The sequence below is a fragment of the Diceros bicornis genome, chromosome 8, assembly GCF_020826845.1.
Source record: "Diceros bicornis minor isolate mBicDic1 chromosome 8, mDicBic1.mat.cur, whole genome shotgun sequence".
Taxonomy (NCBI): Eukaryota; Metazoa; Chordata; class Mammalia; order Perissodactyla; family Rhinocerotidae; genus Diceros; species Diceros bicornis.
In genome coordinates, this window is record NC_080747.1 from 13,253,959 (window position 1) to 13,279,725 (window position 25,767).

Genomic DNA, 25,767 nt, shown 5'->3' on the forward strand with positions numbered 1-25,767 from the left:
ACCCCCAACAGCCACAGAGGGATAAAGAATATCTTATTTGACCATGAAGATGTGTGGTTATGCCAGAAATCCTTATTCAAGACAGATTGTGGGAATCAAGATGAAATAACAAGTGTGTGATAGAAAATCACGGGGACCCACCAACCCCCAAATTACAAACAGTAGTTAAGGGGTTGATGAGAATTGTATCTTAATTGTCCTGGGTCTCAACCCAAAAGCTGCAGTGTGCTCATTGGAATTCAATCGAATAACAACAGCTATTTATGGAGCATTTTCAAGGTGCTGGAAACTCAGCTAAGAACTTTACATGCATCATCTCAGTAAACCCTCGCTTTTCAGATGAGGCCACTTAGAAAGTGGCTTACGCCAAATCACAGACTTTGTAAAAGACAAAGGTGGGTTTGAACCCAGATGTCAGACCCAGAACCCCTGCCTGAATCGCACACCTATTGCTAAAAAGTAGGTCCATAGGAAGTGCCCCAAAACAAGATGGCATTTTAATAGTCACATCATTTCCCCCCCCCCGATTTTCAAAGCAATGCCAACCTAGACAAAGTGCAGTGTTGGGAGTCTTTAGCCCCCCAAAGTGCTGAGGCCACACATCCTCACTGGCCCTTCCTTCCTCTTGCACATCACTTACTTACCAGCTATGACAGTGAGTTTCTGCAGTTGAAAGCCTGGGAGGAGGTAATCTCTTCAACGCCGCATTTCAGCAGGATCCTCCCATCAGAGGGGCCTATAGGCTCCCTGCTGCCCAGCGAGCCTCCACAGCAAGCCCTACACACTGAGAGTGCTTGATAAGCACCCACCAAACAGTAAGCTTTTCCAGCACACAGAAGGTATAGTGATGCCAGAGCTGTGCACTGTTCTCAATAATAATAGTCAATGATGACTACTATGTTCTTCAAATGGTCCAAGGCTCTTTGGTTGTATTATCTCATTTAATTTTCAGCATAAGCCAGTGATGGTAGTATTATGCTCATTTTACAGATGAGGAACTGGAGGCCTCGTTTACCAATCCAAGCACAGATTAAAACCCAAGAATGCTCACATTGAACCCTCGTGCCCTTTCTCCTACACTGTGCAGTGTCCCAGACTCTCCATTGCCATAGCACTCAGGAGAACTTTCTCTATGCATCTCTCCCAGCTGAGAATTATTTCCTGAATGAATTGGCAACCACATATTTCCCATAGACAGAGAACATGGCCAACAGGGACCTGGACACGGCCTAAGTCTCCTGAGGAGGGGACCAGTACCTTTACTCAAAGGGCGTTTGTGACGGTCACAAGGAGAGAGAATAGCGTGGGGCACAATTCTGCTACCTGCCTGCAAAAGGAATACAGGAAAATCAATACTTCTTGAAGCTAACAAAGAGCGATCAACCTAAAAGGAGTCGTTTCTGTACAAGACAGGGAAGGAAATAACACACCACACTGGACTTAGAATTGCAAAGTAAGTGTGCAGAGGGCTTTGAGGATCCCATTCCTGTGCTGCCTCTGCTTTCCGTGTCAAATAAGACACAGTAATTATTTGTGACTTATGTTCCTGGAAATGTGTCAATTGACAAATCCATTCTCTCCCCTTAGCTGTGGGAGGATGTAGGGATAGGGTGGGAGGAGGGGAGGGAGGGTGCCCTGACTTTGACTTTAGAGTCAATTGACCTGAGCCCTGATGATTCACCAGCTGGGGCTCTGTGGACCAAGTTTCCATTTTCAGAAAAGATACTTTTCAGTTTAAGTGTCTTTAACCACTGACCTGCTGACAAAGAGGGAATCGCCTACACATGCTCCTCTTCCCCACTTAAGATTCCACCTAACCCAATGAGAAAACGACCTCCTAGGACTGCCAGCTTCTCCAGCTGCTGGATAAAAACACCTTCCTGATGCTCCTGTATAAAGCAGGGCAGGCAAGTGGCCTTAGGGATGCACAGCCCAGTTTCTATCATGGTCTGGTAACTTTGTCCATCTGGCATCTCTCCACACCAACCTCACCCCAGTCTTCCGGGAAGACATCAGCAGTCTCCATCTGGCAGTGCCAATCATATCCCACCTGGAGAGAGGGTCCCACTCCCATCAGGAGAGCGGGGACTGGGGTGGGCGGAACAACACAATCAATACAGACGAGCTTTCTGAACGGAAGAATAATATATCTCCCAAAGCATAATTATTTCCTGAATAATGATACTGCTGGGTGCGCTACCCCCAGGTTAAAGTAGGTCCAACCACATCCTAGAGCTTCTTTGAAAACACCAGCAGAGCACTGTGGATTAAGTTCTTCCTATTTAAAAAAGCCCAAAGATATCGGTAAAGAAATTGTTTTGCCAACATTCTGTGTGCTGATATAAACTTTTCCCCAGATGTGCATTCATTCACTCATTCAATCATTCATTTAAGACATATTTATTGAGCACCTATTATGTGCAAGTTCCTGTATTAATCTGAGAATTTGGCAATAAATAAAACAAAGCCCCTGTCCACATGGAGATAACATTCTAACAGAGGGTGACAGACAACAAATAAATAAGTAACACATATTACAGGATTTATAGTAGCTTAGAGATCAGATATCTTAGAGCAAGAGGGACCCTCCAAAAACGTAGAGATAGGAAAGAAGAAGAAAAAGTTTTTTCTAGTCAGGGCTAAATAAACCTTATCTGGAATATTTCTTGGTACCTAGACTGACAGCAATTTGGGGAAATGTTTTACATAGACAAAACCCGAAATACAAGGCTCTCAGCTCCCTGGGAGGTATCAAAGGAGAGCTGGGCCTACAGGTCAGGGCCAGCAGATGCTTTCCTAGCCGGGCACAGCACGCCCGGACCGCGAACGGGTTAAGGTGGAGCGCCCGAGCTTGGAGCGCTGCATAAACAGTGCACGTCAGGCGTTCTAAGCATGCTTCATCTTCCCCGTCTCCCAGTCCTGGGCTGTCAGTCAACTGTCACTCGCCCGCACATCAGCAGCGTGTGCACATCACCAGGCTGTCAGCAAAGCAGCTGATGAGACTCGGCTCCAGCCTGTCAATCATCTTTGTTTCTCTTCCCAGCTCGGGAAATATTTTGGCTAGGAAAACAAAGAAACCTGGGCAACACGGCTCATAGTCAGGCATTTACTCCTGTACATGGATATAAGATCTTAAACAGGCACTGATTACGCCTCACCTCCAAATGATGCTGGGCTCGGGGGCAGAAAGAGGGAAGATCGAGAATCTGTTTTATTAATACAGGCTTTAAAACTGCACGTCTAGTTCCCAGAGCAGATCCTAATGGATGCAGAAACCGAAAAAGAAGCACAGGAACATAAAACAATGATAACTTGAAGTTATCTGAGCTTATGCCTCAGAAAAAAATAAGAAGGCTCAGAGGATGGATGATTGCTTGGTTTGAAATTATACACCATTGATCAGGCAGGCTTTTGGGGAGAGAGTAATTGTTGGATTGCTGAGTTCATTTATCTCCCAGGGACTTCTGAAACAGCAGCTTCTGTGCCCAGTTCTCCTCTCTAGGGCATGAGGCTGCTTTGGGGCACTCACTCACAGAAAAGCAAGTTAACTCATCGGGACCTCCATGAAGTGGGCTTGCCAGTGCTTGCAATAGGAATCACTGTGTTGCATATAAAGACACGCTAAAATGGCCCATTGACATACCAGCTGCCCCTCACCCAAAATATTTATTAAAAGTGTCCCGTGCCTTTAAAAGCCCACAATACACAAATCTGAAGAGATACTCCTGGCGATGAGTTTCAATCGGGCAGCAAGTCCAAATTGCCCTGCTCCCTCCAATTTGCCACTAGTCAAAAATCACTGTGCATATATTAGCATAATTAATCAATTCATCAAGCAATCCATCCAAGAACTACCTAGTTGTCTAAAGTCCTCTAAAATTTAAAAAAACGCTTGTTGTACCCTAGTAGCTTTGGAATACATTTAGCAACAATCAGACCTTTTAATTGTGTTTATCAAGAGCCCTATTATCTATCAACTGCCCAGTGCTCTGAATTGACTTGTTCATACTGTGGCTCGCTCCATCATCATCTCCGTCTTTGTGACATTTGGGATGCTTTACCCTCCGACAGACCCTTTCATACATGCAACACTGCTTTCTGAAAACACATCTCTCTCTGATTTAACTGGACATCAATTGCTTTTGTGCATTGTATCTATGCCTCTTGGTCTTATAGCACAACTAGCGAATCTGATCTCTGACAACTTGGCTGAACCTAATCAGGACAGATCAGCTGTTACCCAAGGTGCCATGGGCTGTAATTTGAGGATCTTTACACAGTTATCACTCGCCAGAAAGACAAGGAACTATAATTCTGTCAACACGAATCCAAAACTGTACTCTCAAAGCAGTTGTGGCCTCCCCCACCCCCAAGAAAAGATAGCACTTGTCAAATAAATACCTGACATAATTGATAAGAGAGAATTAGAAGGATGTGGCTGATACAGTGACTGAAGAATTTTTTTTAAAGGAACCTTCGGAAGCAGAACATTGGGTGTGACGTGTGAGCTGTCAAGGATAAAGGAAGGCTACAGGGAAGAGATGGGTGGAAACTCTCCACAATTCAGCTCCCACTTATCGTTGGGTGACTTGGTTCCTATTTGTCTTGCTCTCTACTCAAGCCAGTGCCCAAACATTCTAAGCCTCGAAGGAAATCTCTCACAGCTGACTAAGGCTGCTGCCCGGTGACAGGGCCTTGATGGGAAGCAAGAACATCAGCAGGACTGGAGGTACTAGTGTCAGGCTGTCAGCACCGTGCTATTCTCTGAAGACCCCTGTGGTTTGCTGAGAGGCACAAAAAGAGGGAATATTAGAAAAATAAACTTCTTTCTTACTGTATCGCTTTGGTCCATCTTCCAAACAAAATGAAAGGGTTAACGTGGCGTCATCTTCAAAAAACTCGGTGGCAAACGCGTCCCACCAGAGGTTGTCACTATCCTGCAAAGAGACAGATCATTTATTTAACAGGCGAGAGCGGAAAATATCTCAAAGAGGAAAAGAAAAGGAACAAGACAGAAAAACCCAGTCACCGCTTGCTGGGTACATAGCATATGTGTGTGGGTGTTCTAGAAGGGGGGTGGGAGGGTGTGTGGTCACTTCAAATTAATTACCTCTAATGGGGCCCGAATTCCAACTCGATAAACGAGTTAATGCAAACCGAGTGAAAATTAATTCTCGAGGCCACATTTGGGGAGATTTAATACACATACTATGGAACACAATGTGACATTTTTTAACAAAAAGATTTGTATTTAATATAAAGTACATTCAATTTTTTTCTCTCTCTTTCTCTTTGCTCTTTTAAAAGTCCTATTTTACAAACAGCAACCACAATATTACAACTAGGTTACGGAGAACAACTTTTAAAAGATAATTTATTCAAAAAGGGGTGTGTGTGGCTCATAGCCCTACTTTATACAAATATCCCTATAAGGGATACAGGTATTGCTACTTGGATATATAGAGATAGATGATTTTATGCACAAGCCACCATCACATGCATATGGATTGTTTTCGAGGATTGTTTTAAGATTATAGGCAATCTCTGCTAGTTGTTAAGATGATTATTAAAAATAGATCAGTTCAGCAGGATGCAAACCATCCACATAAACTCTGTTTGTCTTGGGTTGTGTTTCCCTTGCTCATCCAGAAAACACTTCGAAATGGGCCTAGTTTAAGGCGGTTAAAATCATTGCTAATCTTCAAGGGCGCGGGAGGAGGGGCCTCCTCTAACAGTGAATTAGGAAGGTTATGCAGAGTGTTGCATTTAAAAGGGGGAATCAGACCGGGGCCTCATGCTCCGTATATTGCCCGATCTACCCCCAAATTCTTTAGCGACAGTGTTTTTCCGGAGAATTGTTGGTTACTGCCAGATTTCAGTACAAGACGTTTCACAGCTGCCTGTCAGATGGGGGAGGGGGACAGAGGGGCCTACTGCTCCCCACTCCGTGGCCCCAACCACTGAGTCCCTGCCGGAGATATCGCACGGCTTTCTTCTTCCCATTAAGTTGTTCTGCTTATGACAACATGAAGTTGTTGTCACTGGCAGGCCTCAGGAACAAGCCTTCAGTCTTGGCAAGAATAATTAAGGGGCCACTGAAGATTGATGTCACCCCCTTTTCAGAAAAGAAGCTCAGACAAATGAATTTTTTTGTCTCTTTTTCTATGGCCTCTTGCCAATCACCACACCAAAAGCCAACACTTTTCTTAGTAAAATACGGTAAATATAACCACCCAAGGCCACTTCATGTTTCAACATACAAACTATCCCCCTTTTCCTTCTTTCAAAAACAAATATTTGTTGAGCACTTATTATGTACTAGTCCTTGGAACACACAGCTGATGAGAGATTCGTCCCCACTCTCAAAGGCTCAAAACCAGTTAGCAGGAGACAGCCAAGTGAGCAACTAACAGGCGCCATCACTCCACACCTGAGACCACACACGATGCCTGGGTGCCCTGGAAGCTGTCAGAGCTTCTAGAAAAATCAGAGGGCTCAGAAGCGAAGAAGCAGCTGGGGAAAGAAACCATATTTGGGAGCCTGGATATATTGGTTCATTTTACTTCAAATTGCTACACAGTTGGAAAAAGAATAGTAGCTAACATCTATTGAGTGTTTACCACATGCCGAGCACTACTCTAAGTACAGTCGGCCCTCCATCAACTGCGGATGGAAAGGCCTGCAATGGTTGCCTCTGTACTGAACATGTACAGACTTTTCTCTTGTCACTAACAATACATTACAATCTTGCCCTAAACAATACATTATAACAACTAACTACATAGCAGTTATATTGTATTAGTTATTATAAGTAATCTAGAGATGATTTGAGCTATACAGGAAAACATGTGTAGGTTATATGCAAATAACACACCATTTTATATCAGGGACTGGAGCATCCAAGGATGTTGGTATCCTCGGGGCTTACCCTCCCATCCCCCGCGGATACGGAGGGCTGGCTGTACTTTATGTGTATTTTCCCATTTACTCCTCACTGCCTCCCTGGTTCTTGGTTTTTTTTTTCTTTCTCTCCAGTACAATATAATTTTCTCATGAGCAGGAGGTCTGTTGGGCTCACTGTTCTTCTCCCAGGCCCCAGAACGGTCGAGCCCAGGGGTTACTCCGTAAAAGTTGTTCAGTGAATGAAGGAAGCTGCTCATATTATTATCCCAACTTTACAACTGCAGAAGTGGAAGCTTAGGCGATAAATGTAACTTGTCCCAGTACGCTCAGCCAATAAACGGTGGAGCTGGGATTTAAACTCAGACCATGGGACATCTGAGACCTGCCCCAGCCTCCACTTGACTCATTTCTCTGGCAGTCTTTGGGAAGGCAGGGGTTAGGATTCAGAAAGAAGGGAGGGAGATCCAAAAGGGAATATTTTGTCTCCAGTTGGTTTCTCCTTCCAGCTCCTCGCTTTCCTGTACTGCCCCGCTGCCAGGACTCCCCCCAGGAGGACGCCCGGCTCTGCGCAGTACAGCAGGCGGTATTACATCAAGGCAGGAGTCGCTCCTGTGGGCAACCCTCAGACCTCAGCTCCACCCAACACCGCCCCTTCCCAGCTGTGTGAACTTGGACAACTTATATTACCTCCCTGAGCCTGTTTCCTTACTTGAAAACTAAAGATAGTAATAACAGTAACAACTATCTTGCATAGTAGATTCAACAACAACAATAATAATAACCATCTTGCAAGGGCGATGTGAGGATTAAATAAGTTAGTGGGTATCAAGTGCCCAGGAGAGTGCCCAGAACACAGTGAAGATCAATTAAATGCCTTCCTCCTGCCTCTATCTACCATATTTAATATCGTTTCTAAGGGAGGAGACATTCCGTGTTCTAAAGAACTGCATCAAAAACGAAGTTTATAAAACAGCCCGTCTATCAGTCAAGCGTATTTCCGTATCACTTCAACTGTTTGCAGCCCATTGACCTGGCGACAGCACTTGGGGACAACACACTTAAAAATCTGAACGGAAACTGATCAGCACTCTGTTGCCCTGTTAACTGTTCACTGGCCCAGTGACCAGCTCAGGGGCTCCACCTCCATTTCCCTGTAATCTAACTCCTGGTTTCTGGCACTGCTGCCAGAAGATGGAGCAGTGAAAAGAAAAAGTCCGGGGAGAACCCAGGCTGAGCTGAAGTCTCTGGGAGAAAAGAAAGCACTCAGGCTAAAGAAGTGTGAGAACTGTCTGTGAGCAGCCACGGAGGTTCCGCAGCCCTGGACAGGTGCACGTGGGCAGAGGCTGAGAGAGGCGTCCTGATCCAAGAAGGGGAGATGCTGGTTGTTCAAAGTCACTGCAACCCAAAATGAGATGAGTCACTGTCTCAGGAAAGGTCTGGACAGGTTTGGTGGGAGAATGTCACATCAGGTAACTATGTATACAAAAAATCATTAGGCTTTGGTCACAACTCTTGGAAGAACATTACAAAAATAAAAATGTAAAATGTAATTCACAGTGCTAGACACGTAATAGGTACATAAAAAAATATTTTTGGCTGATAAAATGAGTGAAAGAATGAAATTCCTTAGTGTACCATCACAAACCCAACTCAAGAAAGTCACTGCAAAGTTTTCAAGAGATTTTGATTGTTGACCCTACTTTGTCTCTTGCCTGATATTTTTAAACTGTCATAAAAGTTTTTTGATATATTTTTAAATTATAATTGCCAACTGCCCCCCCAGCACATGTATATAAAGCTTTTGAATTAGTTTTTAGTTATGAGAGGACAAATGTTTATGTAGGAAAGGGAATAAAAGGACTAGACCTTTAAGAAAAACTTACTAACTGTCAAGCATAGGCCAGTCTTGTGTTGGCTGTATGTGAAGGAAGCAGATTATGGAAAGAACACACGGTTAGGGGGCTGCTGGTTAATAGTAGTTCCCATAACCCAATATTTTCTAAGTGCCTTACATGAATTGAACCACCTTATATTCACAACTGCTCTAATTACTGCCAAGGAGCAGAACAGGCAGCCTTATACAGAATTTATATCCTTAAGCTCTGTGTTACATTGACTTCAACATATGAATTCTGCCTCTTCATAGCTGGATGACCTTAGTTAAGTCTCCTAATTTCCTTGCATCTATTAGTTCACGTGAGGGCTAAGGAGTAACTGCCTAGCACATAGTTGCTGTTCAATAAATGGCAGCTATTATTATTCATTAGTCTCATCTGACCCTCAAAATATTTATAAATAGAGAATCTGAGTTTCAAAAAAGTTAAACTACTCCATAAAGATCAGACAGCTGGAAAGCGGTAAATTTCAAGTTCATGTACAAGTCTGCCTAACTCCAGTCCATTTTCAAAATAGATTTTATTTTGCTAGAGCAGTTTTAGGTTCACAGCAAAATTAAGAGGAAGGTACAGAGATTTCCCACGTACCCTCTGCCCCCACACACGCATAGCATGGTCCCCCATTACCAACATCCCCTATCAGCGTGGTACGTTTGTTAGACTTGATGAACTGTTAGAACTGATGAATGGTTTTTTCCAAATAATTCTGCTTAAAAAGTGATCTTTCACCTTAAGTTGAAGATGAAAATGGTTCACAAGAGTAGAAGAGGCCGGCATTGGCTGGAGGAAATTCTGTCTGAGCAGATCTCCTCCGCCAGCTTTTTCAGATTTTGCGCCCTTTCCCCCACCTTCACGTGCTTTTCCTGAATATAAACTTTCTCTTTGAACACCTCTTCCTTCTATTTCCTGGCTTAGTTCCTGGGATCAGTTAAGCAATTTTGTGGAAGAAATTTGCATAACAACAAGTCTGGGAGTCCAGGCAGTGGCTGAACTGCAGCTTCAAAGACCTCTGCTGAACCAAATGAGAAATCTCCCGGCAGCGCATCTAACACTCCTGCCTGGTAGGACCGCATTCTTAGCCACACATCTACCTGTTGCATTGTGGACGATGATAAAAAATCAGTCCCCCTATGATTCAACTCCTAGTTGTAGGCATCTAGAATGGTATGAGCTTGCAGACAAAGGCTACAAGTGCTCTACTTGGCCACATGTGAGGAAGAGAAAGGGGCCAAGGAAATATAAAAGAAAACAGAGCAGTTAAGATTCTGCAATTCTATCTATCTCCTCTCCGTTGTAAACCTAGCACCTCCGCCATTGGAGAAATGGAAGAACCACGAAATTCCCAGTTCTCCCTTCGGAGCAGGCGACATAGCCAAGTTCAGCAAGTTGACCAGTAGGAGGCTCCATGAGTAAGATTTCCGAGGCAGTTTTGAAGCAAGGATTCCAAAGAGAAGCTCATCAAGTCTGGTTTTCCCTCAAGTCTGAAGAGGAAGTAGGGCGCAGCCGACCACTCTCACCCCATGTAGTCAATCCCCTTAAGGCAGACTAACTCGGAGATTCACTAGGAAGCGCCTTGAGAATGACCAGTAGGTCAAGATCAACCTTGTGGGAAGTAGTAAAGGTTATGGTAAATGACCTTAAAAACAAACAAAGTGCCTGAGGTCTTATTCCCAGGTGTGTGGGGTGAGCATGCACGTCAGTTACCGGCAGATATGATAGATAGAACACTTGGTATACATATGGTAAAAGCACTCTATCCAGGGAAAAGCCATTCTTATACTAAAAAGGGGCCAGCATAGTCAGGAGTCTCCCTGTGTGCAGCCAAGGAACCTCGGCAATTTACCTTCTGAACCAAGGGTTCCCAGTGAACCATTCCTGCCTCCCCGTCTTTGCATATGTTGTTTTTTTGGCCTGGAATATCCAGTAAATGCCAAGGGCCAGTCCTTGAACTCCTTTTTCACTGTCTCCTGTGCCAGGAAAGCTTAACAACTATAACCCCATTAGAACATGGATCAGATTATAATGGAATCACCACCTTGTAATTCTATAGTAGACTGTGAGATATTTAAGGATAGGGACTGGGCATTGGGCATCCCTCCATCCTCAACAGAGCTCCCACTTATAGATAACCCAATAAAGGAGTAGAGAAATGGAATGAACAAATGGAGAGGCCGTACTGACACAGTGAGTGAGATTCTTTCTCTAATATTGTAGGAATCCTAAGAGTCTAACCTCAGTGGCTAGGGGACGAGGACAGTGCTCAAGCTAAGACTTCTCTCTGTCACATCACTGATGCCTCATCAGCAGAGGCATCACCCATGCATGTGAGAAGTTCATATTGAGGCAGAAATTTTCAAAATTATCTCACACCCACACTGAGGTTCCATTGAGCCACCGCTTGGGTATTTTTCTTGTCCTTTTCAGTGAAAAGTTGGTTAAGTGAATACACTTTACTGATTGTGACTTAAATAAGCGAGATTTTACTTTATTAATTTTTGAAAATAGAGAACAGAGGATAACATGATGAAGACCCATGGGCCCGTTATCCAGAATTAACAATTATTAAAATGATATCTGATTGTCCTTTTTAAAAGGAATTAAAAATTATAAATAAAAATAAAGGTCCTAGGTCCCCGTATCCTGCTCTATTTTTCTCTCCCCTCCCCCAAACTCCCAGCAACAACTGTCTCATGAAAATCATACGGCTCTTCCTAGCCCATCTTTTATATTTACATGCATACATGACTGCATTCACGTACAGTCCTATTTTATGTTTTTCATATTTTATTTAAATGATATCATGCGTTATGTTCCCCTCTTTAAACCTGCTTTTTTTTCATTCAACATTGTGTTTTGGAGACCTATCCATTTTCTATATTGGGGCCTCTTCTTTCCCTGTATAAGCTACATGGTAGTGCAGTGAATGAATGTAATATATTTTATTTAAGCATTTTGCTACTAATGATCTCTAGACAGTTTCTAATTATTTGCCATCACAACAATGTTGCAATAGTTATCTCTGTAGTGTTCCTTTGTGCATATGTGTAAGATTTCTCTGGGGCATAGATCTAAAGTGGTCAGGCCTCGGGATAGGATATGTACTTGACTATATTTTGGCTCTTCAATTAGGAGTTCCCCGTGCTTCCAGATTGAAGACTTGTGGTCTGACTGATGCATAGGTGGAGACGAAACAAAAAGCATTTCTAAATGATATATTTCCAAGTGAGATCTGATAACAGGATCAACATAATTACAAAACAGAATCCAGCTCTGCCAGGAGAAGGATGAGTATCTAAATGTCCAAAGAAGATGCAATAATGAAATAATAATAATAAAAAAAAGTTTGCTTATCATTCTCTTAAAGGCAAAGTGTATTTCAGGGGCTTCATTAACCAAAAGGAGGATTATTCTTGACACTGACAGAAAAAAGAAAGCATGGGTTCTTTATAGTCCTCCAAAATGACTCATGAGACTGAATCACTGAGAACAAATGCTCCAAACTGTGGGACCGGGGGAGGGATCTCTCTCTCTACACCCCACCACAAGACTTCTGATCAAAGGCATGCCTTTTCCAAACAGACAGGTCTCCCAATCCTCACTGTTGTTTAGGATCTGAACAGTGCATATTTAGTGTTTACTGAATATCAATAAGTAAAATGTGTATTCTTCTCCCAAAGCTGGAAAGTAACAATAGCATAGACCAGCCCCCAGGTAAATAAAGATGAAATTAACTCAGCCTGAACACAAGCAGGGGGAGTGGAGCCGACAATTCTCATATATTTTAATTAGGTAAAAATACCATTGAAGCTTCTCCACTCTAATCTCCTTTATGCATTTCTGTGATTAAAATCCTTGCTCCTTTTGTCCCATCTCACAGGTGAGCCCAAGTACAACTGGCAGCCAAATCATATATCAGGATGAGAGACACACTCAGGTCAAATAGCAGAAGAAAGTCTTAATTATATTTAAAAATCCACAAAAGCATTTTTCTTCCATCCCAGATTCTCTCCTGATCCCATCTCTGTCTCTTTCCACCAAAAACAGGATCCTGGTGCCAGGGCTGCCCCCCGGCATCTTTAACTTAAGCACTGACAAGTTATGTGGGATTTTTGCCAGAGTAATTATTTTTCAATTCAACAATAATGAGAAATTACCATGGCAACCACTTGTCACGTGGCACACATACACCCCCCTCCAAAGAATGAACCATACATAAAGCATCTATTCCTCGAAAAATGTGTTTTTTTATTATTATTAAAATAAACTTAAACAAGTCAAAGTGGAGAGAATGTATGAAGTGGTCTGAAAACAGGAAGATGAGAAGGGCACCCATTTTCTTCAGCATCTTGTAGTTCTAGAAAATAATGATACCTCATCTTATAACCCTACCTTCTTGTACACACACACACAGCGCTCTATTAATTTGTATCTTACCATTTTGGTCACTCCCATGTTACACATGTCAGCTAACCTCTCTCAGAAGACACTGAAGGAAGAATGAGGCAGAAGCACTCTTGGCCATATGTGCTTTTCCTAAATTTCCTTGCCTGTCTCACCCATATATTGAGACAGCAGACAATGAAGAACCCAAATCACATGCCTGTCCTTGTCATAGAGGCCCCCTCACACTACAGGGAGCGCAAGTCATTTATTTTTCCTAGCTACAAAGGACTTCTTGCTTCCTCAATCTCTAGCCACCCTTTTTCCAAACCTGGGAGTTTTGCATCAAATCAGGTTTATTCCGAATTAGCTGTATTTAATAATAATGGTCAACAGCTATGTAGCACTTACTTTGTGCTAGCCACTATTCTGAACTCATTGAACTTTATAAACCTCTTGAAACCTCACAACGACCATATGGAATAAGTCCCATTATTTACGCCATTTTACAGATGAGAACACTGAGGCACAGAGAAGTTAAACATTTGGTGAAAACTACACAGCTGTCAAGTTGCAGAAAGAGAGTTTAAACACAGGGACTCTGGCTCTGGAGTTTCAGTTCTTGTAACCACTCTACCATGATGTTTCTTTATTCAGAACAATGTTTTTCAAAACACCTACTGTCTTCTTAGTTGTTTCAACATCCGATTACTGCTAAGTGCACGGAGTGTTTGGGGCTCCCCTTCCTGAACAGACAGCCCAAAGCAAGGCTTCCCAGCACATCTATGGAACTCTACATGGAGACACAGAAATAAAAGCAATAGGCAGGATCATTTGCTCTTTCCGGCTGCTAATTGCACCATCAGCTAATGGACGCAAGGAGAGAATTTTTAAATCCCCCCTTTTTATTTATCATTGTGGGATTTTTTTAAATCTCCTGTCCCAGAGATTGCATTTTTCTTCTCTCATTCTCAGCTCTGATTTTGTTCATTCTTGGTTCAACTGCATTTTATTTAACAGTAAATGTTAGTTATCATTTTAACAGAGAAATTCTAAAACAGCGTGTTACCAAGATAGTAAATTCTGCGTCTTGATAGAACATCTCAGGGTCTCACTCATAATTCAAGGCTCCCCTTTTAGAAAGTGGTTACTATATTTCACTGGCCAGTGCAAGAGGATGCTGCCTTGGGAAAGCAGTGTATTAAAACAGGCAGAAAGACAAGACTTGGCATCCGGCAGATGTGGCTCTTCAGCAAAGAATGCATCAGTGTCTTTTCCCTCAAATACCTGGGCAATTCATGTATTTCAATCTCCATCCTTGACCTACTAAGTTATTAATTAATTGTGAAGATTCAAAAGAGAGATATTATTTTTGATAATCTAAAAATAATGAGTAAAATGTATACATGTTTATTTGCCCCAAACTGAGCTTTTCACCACTGGATTTATCACAACGATAATCACATAATAAGTCTGGATTCCTATCAGCTTCATGAGGACAGGATCTGTACCCATGCCTTGGGTATTTGCATACACAACACCTAACACCTGGCAGGCATGCAACAAATGAGTACTCAGTTATTTGATCACTTAAATTATTTAATTTCACAAACAAATATTTATTTAACTAAAACCAGCATATTCCCAAAACCCTGAAGAAAAACAATAGTTTTATTTTCATGATGGTTGAACACTTCCTCTCTCTTTTCTGTTTACATGTCTGTTAACCAGGGATGTTAAATATTTAATGAGTGAATCCATAAAAGAGCTAAGAGTTTTACAATAAACTGCTTTGTAGTCCTCACAGTATTCCTATCAAGTTGGTACTTTTATTGTCTCAATTTAAATGGGGAAACTGAGGCCCCAGGAGATCAAGAAATGTACCCAAGGTCACAGACTGAGTAAGAGGCAACATTGGAGTTTGATTCTTGAATATTTCGATTCCTGAATGTTTATTTCTATCCACAAAACTTCACTGTCTATTCTAATCTATATTATTCTGGTGTGAAGGAGGAAGAGCATTTTCTTCCTTATTAAATTTCCTATTTTATACTCCAACATGGGAACGTGCACTCTAACATATCAAAAATAATATACGGAGGACCCTACGCAAACCCACTTTTAAAATGACGTAGCAAAGCATTACTCTAGAAGCACAGGTCTCGTCAGTGACAGGTCTGTGGTGGTAAGCACCATCCCTCTTATTACATCACACCATCTAGGTGGGAGAGGTCTTCAGATGCAGGATAATGTGATGAGGCAGCACCTCGTATATCTTGAGAAAAGCTCACCATAAAATCAGGCATGAATTTTCTGTTCCCACATAAACAGAGTAGAAGAGAGAACATTTCTGGAAAAGCTTGCAAGATGCAAAAGCTTGTTTTCGTGACCTGCCCAATTGCATCTGAATCAAGTGACAGGAATAATTTTTAGAGTCACCAGTAAAAGTTGGAAGACTGTGCCAGGACCAAGACATTAGGGAGCCACTAGAAAAGAAAATTCTAGTTTTTCCTTCTTCCTACTTGGGAAAAATAAAAAAAGGTTTTTGTTCACAAAGATAAATATAAAAATCCCGGCATAGTCTCAAAATTCAGAGTAAAGGAATAGGTTTATCTTGACGATGGTCGAAGGCTTCCATTCTCTTCTCTGATTACACATCTGTTTACCAGGGGACTTGGATTCTCTCTCGTACGCCAAAGACACCCGAGTCTGTATCACGGCTCCCAGCTTCTCCCTGGGACTCCAGAACTGCGGCTCCAGCTGCCTTATCGACTTCACTACTTGTTAATCAAGGAGGCATCTCAGACTGAACCTGGCCAAAGCCAGACCCACACTCATTTCCACCCTACCCCAAGCCAGTTCTCCCCGCTCTTTTCCATCTTAATAATGTAATTTCAGTTTCCCAGTTCCTTAGACCAACCTCTTAGGACATATTCTTGATTCTCCTCTTTTCCTAAGCCCACACTTCCAATCCATCAGCAATTTCCACGCAACTACTTCCAACATATAATGGAACCCACTCACATTTCTCTCCCTCTACCATCACCCCTTGTCTAGGTCTCCAGTAACTCCAGCCTGGACAACAGTGACTGCTTCCTAACCCTTCTCTCTGCCCACACCTCTGCTCCCTTGTAACTTGCGCTCTGCAGAGAAGCCTGCCTGATCTTTGAACAATACTCACTAGATTGGATCATTCCGTATTACCCTCCTGCGGATCCCTGTTGCTGCTTATCGCTGTGGAGCACACTGCCCTGCGTGGTCAGGACTTGGTCTTCCTGTTTGGCTTCAGTTCACTTCACTCTCAGCACAGCTCCCAGATCTGGGATCTTGCCACAGACGCTTTCCTTCTGCCCCAGGAACACACTCTGCTCCACCATAGGGTCCTTTGTACCAGCTATTCCACCAGCACATGGATGCCTTTCCTCTACTTGGCATGGCTTTCTCTTCCTTGTCATTCAAATCTCAGCTTCCGTGTCACTTGTGACCATCCAATCCATAGGAACCAACTTGCTATCATAATGGTCTATGTTTTTCCTCTGGGAAATATGTATTATTTGATTTTATTTGTTTATCATCTTCCTACCTACTAGAAAACATAAGTTCATCAGGAGCACAGGATCTTGTTGCCTGCTTTACTGTGGAGCCTGGCACATAATAGCTGCTTAATAAATTTCTGCCTGAATAAATAAATATACAAAAAATGTATTAAGCAAATAAGAAAAAAGAAAAGATAAATCTATCAAGGGGACCACATTAATCTCTCTCTTGAACTTCCCCAGGGCAGCCAATCCCTGATTCAGACTTGTCACAGCCCAGTTGACTGTAACTACACAATAGAGTACCAGGAACTTACCAGAATCTTTATTCACTTTAGTTTTTAAAATAAATATATGCCACGAATTAAAAGCATTAGAAATATTCATGCCCTTTGACTCAGTAATTCTATTTCTGGGAATCCATCCAAAGCACATAATCCAAAAATATGTAAATGCTTTATACACAAAAATATTCACCAAAGGAACAAGCATAATAGCAAAAAATAAAAAAATAAAAAAAAACTAGGAACAATGTGCTGCCCTACAAGAGAGGGTTGGTTCAAGAAACCATGATATGTCCACTAGAAAGAAAATAGGAAGCTTTAGAGGTATTGTTTACCCATGGTTTATAATAACACAAAGGCATTCTTATGTTATAACGTAAAATGAAGAGAGCAAGATGGACAAGCAGAGTGGAGGGCAGAAACACAGACGGAAGCACACATGGGCACTGAGTAGATGATAGAGACAGCCTTGCCAGGGAATAGGGAAAGGGTGGACTATTTGATAAGTAGTGTCGGGACAAATGGCTTTTCACATAGAAAAAATAAATAAATTCGATTCTACCTCACATGACCAAACATAAATTCCAGATGCATTAAACACACAAATGAAGAAAAACAAAATTTCAAACTATTCAAAGAAAAGATAGAATATTTTGTATGACCGCAGAATGGGGGAAAATTTTGTAAATAAATGCTAAAAGGACAAATCATACGAGAAACAAGCAATCCATTTAAATCCATCAAAATAGAAACATTTCATATGACGAGAGGCATTATAAACAATGCCACAACACAAATGACAAGCTGGGAAAGGATTAGTAACCGGAATATATAACGAACTGTTACAAATCAAAAATCAATAAAATGGAAAAGAGCAAAGGATGTGAAAGTACCATTCCCAGAAAATAGTCAATAAAGCAATGAAAAGGTGTTCGATGTCACTTGTAGTCAAGAAAAGGTAAATTAAATTTAAGCCATCGCACAGCCATGTGATTGTCAAAAATTCAGAAAATTGAACGCTACCACATGTTGCTGGAGAGCTGGGGAAACAGGAGCTCGCATACACTGTGGTCACTTCTCATCGTGGTCTGAAAGCCCCAGCGCACGAAGTGGGCAGATCCCAGCACACTTGTCCGCTCATCACCTACCCCTTACTGGACGTCGTCGCAGCCTGACGAACTTTTCCCTTTATCCCCTCCATCCCTCGCCTTGCAATATTCTTCTCACCCCACATTCTCCCACTCGTTCCCAACCATCCTTTGCTCATTCTTTAAGACCTACACCCAATCTTGCCTCCATCCCGAAGCCTCTCAGGCCTTCTGACCTACAGAAAAGTCTCCATTTTCTAGACTGAGATACACTATTTTTTTTTTAATTTTTAAATTACCATGAACCTCATGCTGACTACTTCTGTAATACTATATTTTTATTTTATTTTATTTTACATTATGTCCAGTTACTAAATTTTCAAGTCTCTGCAATTAGACTCTAAACTCCATGGTGGAGACATCATTTCTTGGGGTTACTCTTTGTCTTCCCGCTGCTTACCTGGCACACGTTTATTGTGTGTTTCATTATCAACCAAACACTGCGTTATCTGCTGCAGACTTTTGAACGTTATCAGGTACCTACTATTTTTAGTTTCATTTTACAGATGAAAAAAACAAAGTTCAGAGAGTTTACTTGATTTTCTCAGCCACGCAGCTGGCACGTGTCGGAGTCAGCGTTCCAACCCATGTTATGTGGCTCCAGAACTCATCCTTTTTAACTTTTAAGAAAGAGAAAGGATTGTGGGAAAACATTAGTAATGACAGGTTATATGTAAGATTTGTGCATGAATGTTCACAGCTTCATGATTCACAATAGACAAGAAATGGAAATAATCCAAAAGTCCATCAACTGATGAATGGATAAACCAAATGTGGTATCTCCATCTAACGGAATTTATACTACTCTATTAGCAATGAGAGGAACGCAATATTGATAAATGCTGGATGTAATATGTACCTCAAAAACATTGTACTGAGTGAAAGGAGCCAGACACAGAATGCCACAAATTGTACGATGCCATTTATATGAAATATCCAGAATCTTGGCTCTACACTTACTAGCTATGTGATCTCAGGCAAATTACTTAAGGTCCCTGCACCTGTTTCATCACGTGTACAACGGATATAATACTACCACTCTTTCCCAACCATCCTTTGCTCATTCTTTAAGACCTACACCCAACTCTTGCCTCCATTCCAAAGCCTCCCAGGCCTTCTAACCTACAGAAAAGTCTCCATTTTCTAGACTGAGCTACACTATTTTTTTTTTAATTTTTAAGTTACCATGAACCTCATGCTGGGGATTAAACTAGATTTAATCCCCCACTAAAGGACACAATAGTGTCCTTAATTAATTAAGTGGTGGAGAAAGTCCCAAGGCCAGGGTTGCTGTGGACATTAAATAATGTGTATCAGTTAAATCATCTTACGGCACAGCCCGCACAGTTTACAAGCAGATGGCCTGGGTCTAGATGCCACTGCCAGCACTGCTTTGCTCTGGAACTCTGGGCAAATTACGCGATCTCAGTAGCCTTCCCTGTGAAAATGGGAACGATAATGGTGGCTATCTCGCAGTGCTGTTATGAGGATTAAATGAACCGATACATTGAAGTGCTTAGAACAGTGCCTGACACACAATAAGCACTGATTAATTTTATCCATCATTATTTTTCTGGCCATCAGTGTTCAATGGCATACAAGACACCTAAAATAGAGTTCTCTAGTCTCAGAAAACGTATAATCCAATTAGCCAGTTGTCACAGGACTGCCACTGATAGTGGATTACAAACAAGGCACCCTCCCTGCCTGTCTTCCTCACGAGACTGCAGACTCCTCGAGGATGGGATCAGTGCTTTATTTTTCACTGTATCCTTCGTGCCTTGTGCAGTGCCTGCCTGAGAAAGAGCAAGAGTGCACTATCTACCAAAGTGAGCCGTCCATGCAGCCCGATGGAAACAATGCCTCTGTTTTGCACAGTTGCATGTGGTTCTGGCCAATTTGCCTCTCAGCATCTCAGAAAGCCCTGCATTTAGCTATTCAGTTTGCTTCCGTGTCAACTAGAGACACAGGCAAAAGAGAGCTTTAGAAAATTGTGGCTGGCCTGCCAGCACCCATATTCGGTCCTGCAGGATTTTTCACTTTCCCCCTTCCATCTGCATGGGAGGCAGAAAACTGGGTGCTAATTCTGATCCTGATACTTCTTTGCTGGATGACCTTAAGCAAGTCCAAATCAAAGAATTTTAAGTATTCAAAATGTCCTTAGAGGATGTGCTTGGGCCTCGGTTTCTCCGTCTGTCAAATATAAGGACGATTGGAAGGGTCCTTCCAAAGGCATCCTGCCAGAACACTCATTTCTTCAGAAATTTATTGTTCACTGAAGGAACTTGCCCACCTGCCCCACTCTTGCCTTTGAGGAGAACATTTTTGGGGGATATTGGTCAGGGCTAACGTGGAGTCAACATCACCACCAAAGGATGTAAAAGGGAAGCTTTCCCATGCCATCACCTTCCAGGGCCCAAGAATGGTCTCCATAGGGATAGCAAATGTATTTCAACCCAAGTGGCCTCTCTAATGAATTGTCAACTGTTACCAAGGACTCTGAATTCATTCACACATGCAACAAATATTTGTTGAGCACCTACTGTGTGCTAGACACTGTTCTAGGCTCTAATAAGAAAGCACGAACAGAAAGGACTCAAATCCCTTCCTCATAGAGCACATATACGAGTGGATGACAAACAAGAAACAAGATAAACAAGTGAAATATACCCTTTATTAGAAAGTGACAGGTGCGCGGGAGAAAGACAATAAAGCAGGAAATGCGGACATGAAGTGTGGGGGTGGGGACGGGCAGTGAAGTTTTAGATCAGGTGACCACGGACTGCCTGGCTGGGAATGTCTCTTTAGAACAGGGTTTCTCACCCTCGGCATTACTGACATTTGGGGCTACACAGTTCTGTGTTGTGGGGGCTGTCTGTGCATTGTAGAAGGTTTGGCAGCATCCCTGGCCTCTACCCATGAGATGCCAATAGCACTTCCCTTAATTGTGACAACCAAAAATGTCTGCAGACATTGCCAGATGTCCTCCAGGCTGAACACCACTGGTTTAGAGGAAAAATCTGAGGAAAGAGAGGAAGAGAGTCACACAGAGATCTAGAGGGATCCTGTGCAGGCACTAGAGGCAGAGGGGTGAACAAGGCTGGCCCCAGCCCCCACCTACAGGCAACTTACATCAAACAAATACCTTCTCAAGTATATTTGTTCTCAAGAGAAGGTGTGGTCAGCTGAGGTAAGGAAACAGCAAGTGCCCCAGCCAGGAGGTGGAAAGATCATGATGCACTTAAGGAACTGAAAGGAAAACATCTGAGCTGAGTGTTGGGAGCCAGGAGTGAGAGACCAGAGATGAGCCTGGTGAAGCACTGAGGGGTCAAACTCCCCTGCAGGTCCTGGCAGAGCTGGACAAGGCATGGGATCTCTTCCTACAAGCAATGGAACCTCATGGAAAGGCTATAAGCAGGGAAGTGTCATGATCAACGTTCCTGGGTTCCAGGCACTTTCTACGACAAGGCCAAGGAACCTCCACTTCTGAATAGCTGTGCGGCCTTGGGCAAATTCCTTCACTCCGCTGGGCCTCGGTTTTCTCATCTTTGGAAATTGGGGATGGAGACAACTGTATCTACTTCATGGGTTTGTGGTGAGGATCAAATGTGATGCTATGTGCAAAGCGCCTAGAACTGCCCCTGGGACACGGAGCACATCTGGCACTAACTCTTGGTCTTGATGAATAACACTCTTCCTAAACTACTGTTAGCTATGCTTTTCTTCCCTTTCTCTTGGAAGCTTAGCAATGCAAAGTGAAATTTGTTGCAGGTTTAGCTTTTATAGCCCCCTTCCTTGTCTCTGCCCTGCCTCCCACTCCCTTCCCTACCCCCAGGTCAACTCATGCCTCTGCTCCCAGGGCCCTGCATTTCTACTTCTATTGCACCACCTTGTTGCCAGCTTCTCTGCACACCTGGACTTTATATTCCCTAGCAATAGTCCATAATGGAGGCAAATACTTCCACTTGAAAACCAATGTCAAAGAGGCCTTCTTCTTGCTTAAATACTTTAAGGCCTCATATGTGTATGTTAACTCTCAATCCTGTCTTGGGAATGTCTTCTAAAACAATAAACTGTCACATTTAGAGTTGTCACACCACCTCCCACCCACCGAACGACAGTCTACTTCTTCCTTATAAGTTGTATAATGCCTACACAGTTCCTCTACCTGTAAAGCCTGTCTCTGTGGTCCAGAGAATTTCTACTAGTCAACATTTGCGGGAGCTTCCCTTCCCATGCCTCCCTCCCCACCCAACCCCTTGCCCTCTCTTCTTTAGCAGCAGTAATTCCATCCTGCTCAAATTGGAATGCCAGCAGCTGGCATGGGGCCGGGCACCGAGCAGTGTCCCCTCTCCACCCCAGTCAGTGTCCACCCCAGACAACTCTGCCTGCCTGACTACCTGAGCCCGGACACTGGTCTTCTCCTGCCCTTGGACTGGAACATACACTATCTACTCTCCTGGTTCTCAGGCCATCGGACTCAGACTAGAGCTACCTAATTGGCTGTCCTGAGTCTCCAGCTTGACAATTCACCCTGCAGATCTTGGGACTTGTCAGCCTCCATGACTGTGTGAGCCAGTTCCTTATAATAAATCTCTTTATATATGTACATATGTTCTATTGGTTCTGTTTTTCTGGAGAATCCTGACTTACACAGTGGTATACACCTAAGCTCTAGTATGTTTCCATTCTCTGTATTAAGTAAAAATAGAATTTCTTTTACTCCAGGTAGAGAAGAATCATTAATTATCAATAGCATGCAGCAAGAGGCTTACTGAAACACTTCACTGGATGTGATTGTTTTATTCCAACATCTCAGAAGCAGCTTTTGTTTCCTGCTCACTTATATTTCAGAAAATCCTGCTACAGAAGAGGGCAGAGAGATGGCTCCGGATTTCCAGGAGCTTGGTTGGCATTTGCTCAGATACAATGGACGGATGTGCATGGATGACCTTGGACAAGTCATTTTACCTCTCTACGGAGGTAGAACATGGATTACTCATACCTACGCGCCCCAGAGTGCTGTGAGACTTAAATGAGATCAGATATTGATTATTTTTAATTTCCTTCTTTCCAAAACCACAAAAAAGTTAGCAAGCAAGGGGAACTGCTGGCTTTGGAAGCAATGCACTGTGCAAAATAGATACTAACTCCATTTAATCTGATTCCTGTCCAGTCATCTTAACTGAAGGCTAAAAATGATTCTGCAGTAATAAAGGGAATTATAATACATGATTGTGGAAGCTTGGAGAGCAATTCCAACACAGAAGCAAGCGATTATACATTGCAACAAATTAAAAACTCAAAGAAAGAGGGGTGGAGAGGGAGAGGAAACCAAAGACCCCTCAAATCCCTTAAGAAACGCTATTTAATAAAACAAACTCTATTTTCCATAGAATTCCAATCAAAGAGCAGTTCAGCCACATGGAAGCAATTAGAGACATCTACGATTTAATGAAAATGCAGAAGCCAAGGACAAACAAAACAACCGTGTAACAAGAGGCCACTTCTCACATCCCTGCCATCAAACCACAGGACACAGAATGGCTGAAAAGCTGGTACCAGTGACACACGGCTAATATCAGCCAGAGGCATGATCCCCAAAACTCAGATCTGCCTTGCTTTTTGCTAGAACACAAAGGAAATGAAGCTTTAAGCAAAGCAAAGGCCAGGCCAGGCATACACCGCACCAAGTGAGGACGGCCTACATGGGTGGTCATTCAGACCTGTGATCTCACGAGGATAAAATGCGAGGTCTGGCTTCTCCTCTCTCCAGCCTTGGAGAAAACCTAGCCCCATTCCTTATGCAGGATTTGATCATCCTTGGGGCTCCCCCTTGCCAGCCATAAACATCGAATGTAATTTTGATTTTAAGCAACTTCCCTTACCGCAGAAACACATGCCTAAGTCACTCTCCTATGAATTGGAACTCTTCCGGCTTCAGACCATGAAGAAGAATGCAAATTTGTCTCCCGACATCATCCCTACTCCTTGGCCCCTGAGCCTTGCTCACCACCTTTCTCTCTGTTCTCCGAACACCGCATGTTGACTTCTGCTTCCAGGTCTTGGCACTTGCTGCTTCCTCTGTCTGCAAGGCTTGCCTCCACGCCTGCGAAGACTGGAATCCTCATTATTTAGGTCTCAGCTCAAATGTCACCTCCCAGAGAGAGGCCTTTCCTGGTACCATCTGACTGAGGAAACTCCAGTTACTCTACTCATTGTTCTGTTTGATTTTCTTCTGAGCACTTGTTACCATCCAAAGCTGCCTATACTATGAATATACTTGTGTATCTGTTTGCTGGTCTACCCTGTCCCCTTCCCCAACCCTGAGAAAGCAGAAATGTTGACTTTTTATTTGTTTATCACTGTGTTCCAACTCCTAGCACGGTTCCTGGCACAGAATAGGCCCTAAATAACATCAGTAGAATGAATACATAAAATGGTAGATTGCTTACGGTTTCTGAGTCTTTGGAAAGACTGCTTTAGATGACAAGTATACACTTCATTCACTCATTCTTTCAACATTTGTTGAGTATCAAGTGTGTACCAGGAGCTGAGGATACAGCAATGAATTAAATCTGCCCACAAAGAATTCGGAGTGGAGATGGAGAGAAAGAGAAGGAAGCAGCCCACCACAGTAGGACATGAGGTCAAGAACTATGTCTGGGTACAAAGGAGTGGCCAGCACTTGATAGTTGGTAATGAGACCTGGCCTGAGCAATGAATTTCAGAGGTCCTCACTCTTAAGTAGGTGAGTGTATTAGTCTCCTGTGGCTGCTGTTACAAGCGGTGACACACTGGTAGCTTAAAATGACAGAAACTTATTCTCTCACAGTTTTGGAGTCTGAAGTGGAATCAAGGTGTCAGCAGTGATGGTTCCTTCTGAGGGCTGTGAGGAAGAATCTGTTCCATGCTTCTCTCCTAGCTTCCAGTGGTTGCTGGCAATCCTCAGCATCCCTTGGCTTGTAGCTGCATCACTCCAATCTCCGCCTCCGTTTTCACATGGCACTCTCCCTATGTGAGTCTCTCTCTGTGTCTCTGTTTGCTCTTCTCATGAGCACAATGGACATTGGATTTGAGCCAACACTAATCCAGTATGACTTTATCTTAACTAATTATATCTTCAAAGACCCTATTTCCAAATAAAGTCCTATTCTGAGATTCCAGGATTTTTTTTCTTAGGGAGGAGACACACTATTCAGCCCAGTACAGTTGGCTACACCTAAGTCTTTGATTCTGGAAAATATATTTACTTCACAAGCACCAGTCGTCTGATGGATTTAGTACGACAGAATTTTACTCTCCACTGAACACATGGGTATGCCAAAGTGTGAGGAGTGACCCACATCTTCTCCCCAGATCTAGTCAGTCTACCAGAGGGAAGAGGAGCAAAGTAGGTCAGTGGCTGGCTGCCGACTCCACTCACTGCCTGTGCCTTCTCCCCTTAAGCCTCCCTCAGCTGAGAGCTCCATCTCATCTGCTTTAGCTTTATTGTCTAACTCAAGAGTCTGGTCTGTGTTCAGCCCAGGCAGCGGCACAAGCCCAGTGCGGTGCTCCCTCTTGGAGATACTCTGTAAGAAGACTCGTTCTGAAGCACTTAAGGAAGCTAACAAAATTGCCA

General features: G+C 42.9%; 1 protein-coding gene across 7 annotated transcripts in view; it reads right to left on the reverse strand.

Moving 5' to 3' along the window:
* The window catches only part of LDB2 (LIM domain binding 2), a 357,873-nt gene that overhangs the window by 220,953 nt on the left and 111,153 nt on the right, over positions 1–25,767 (reverse strand). For all 7 annotated transcript variants that reach the window (XM_058546783.1, XM_058546780.1, XM_058546781.1 and 4 more), the window contains exon 2: positions 4,835–4,937. In XM_058546783.1, coding sequence (XP_058402766.1) covers positions 4,835–4,937 — 103 coding nt within the window. The remainder of the gene's footprint in view (positions 1–4,834; positions 4,938–25,767) is intronic.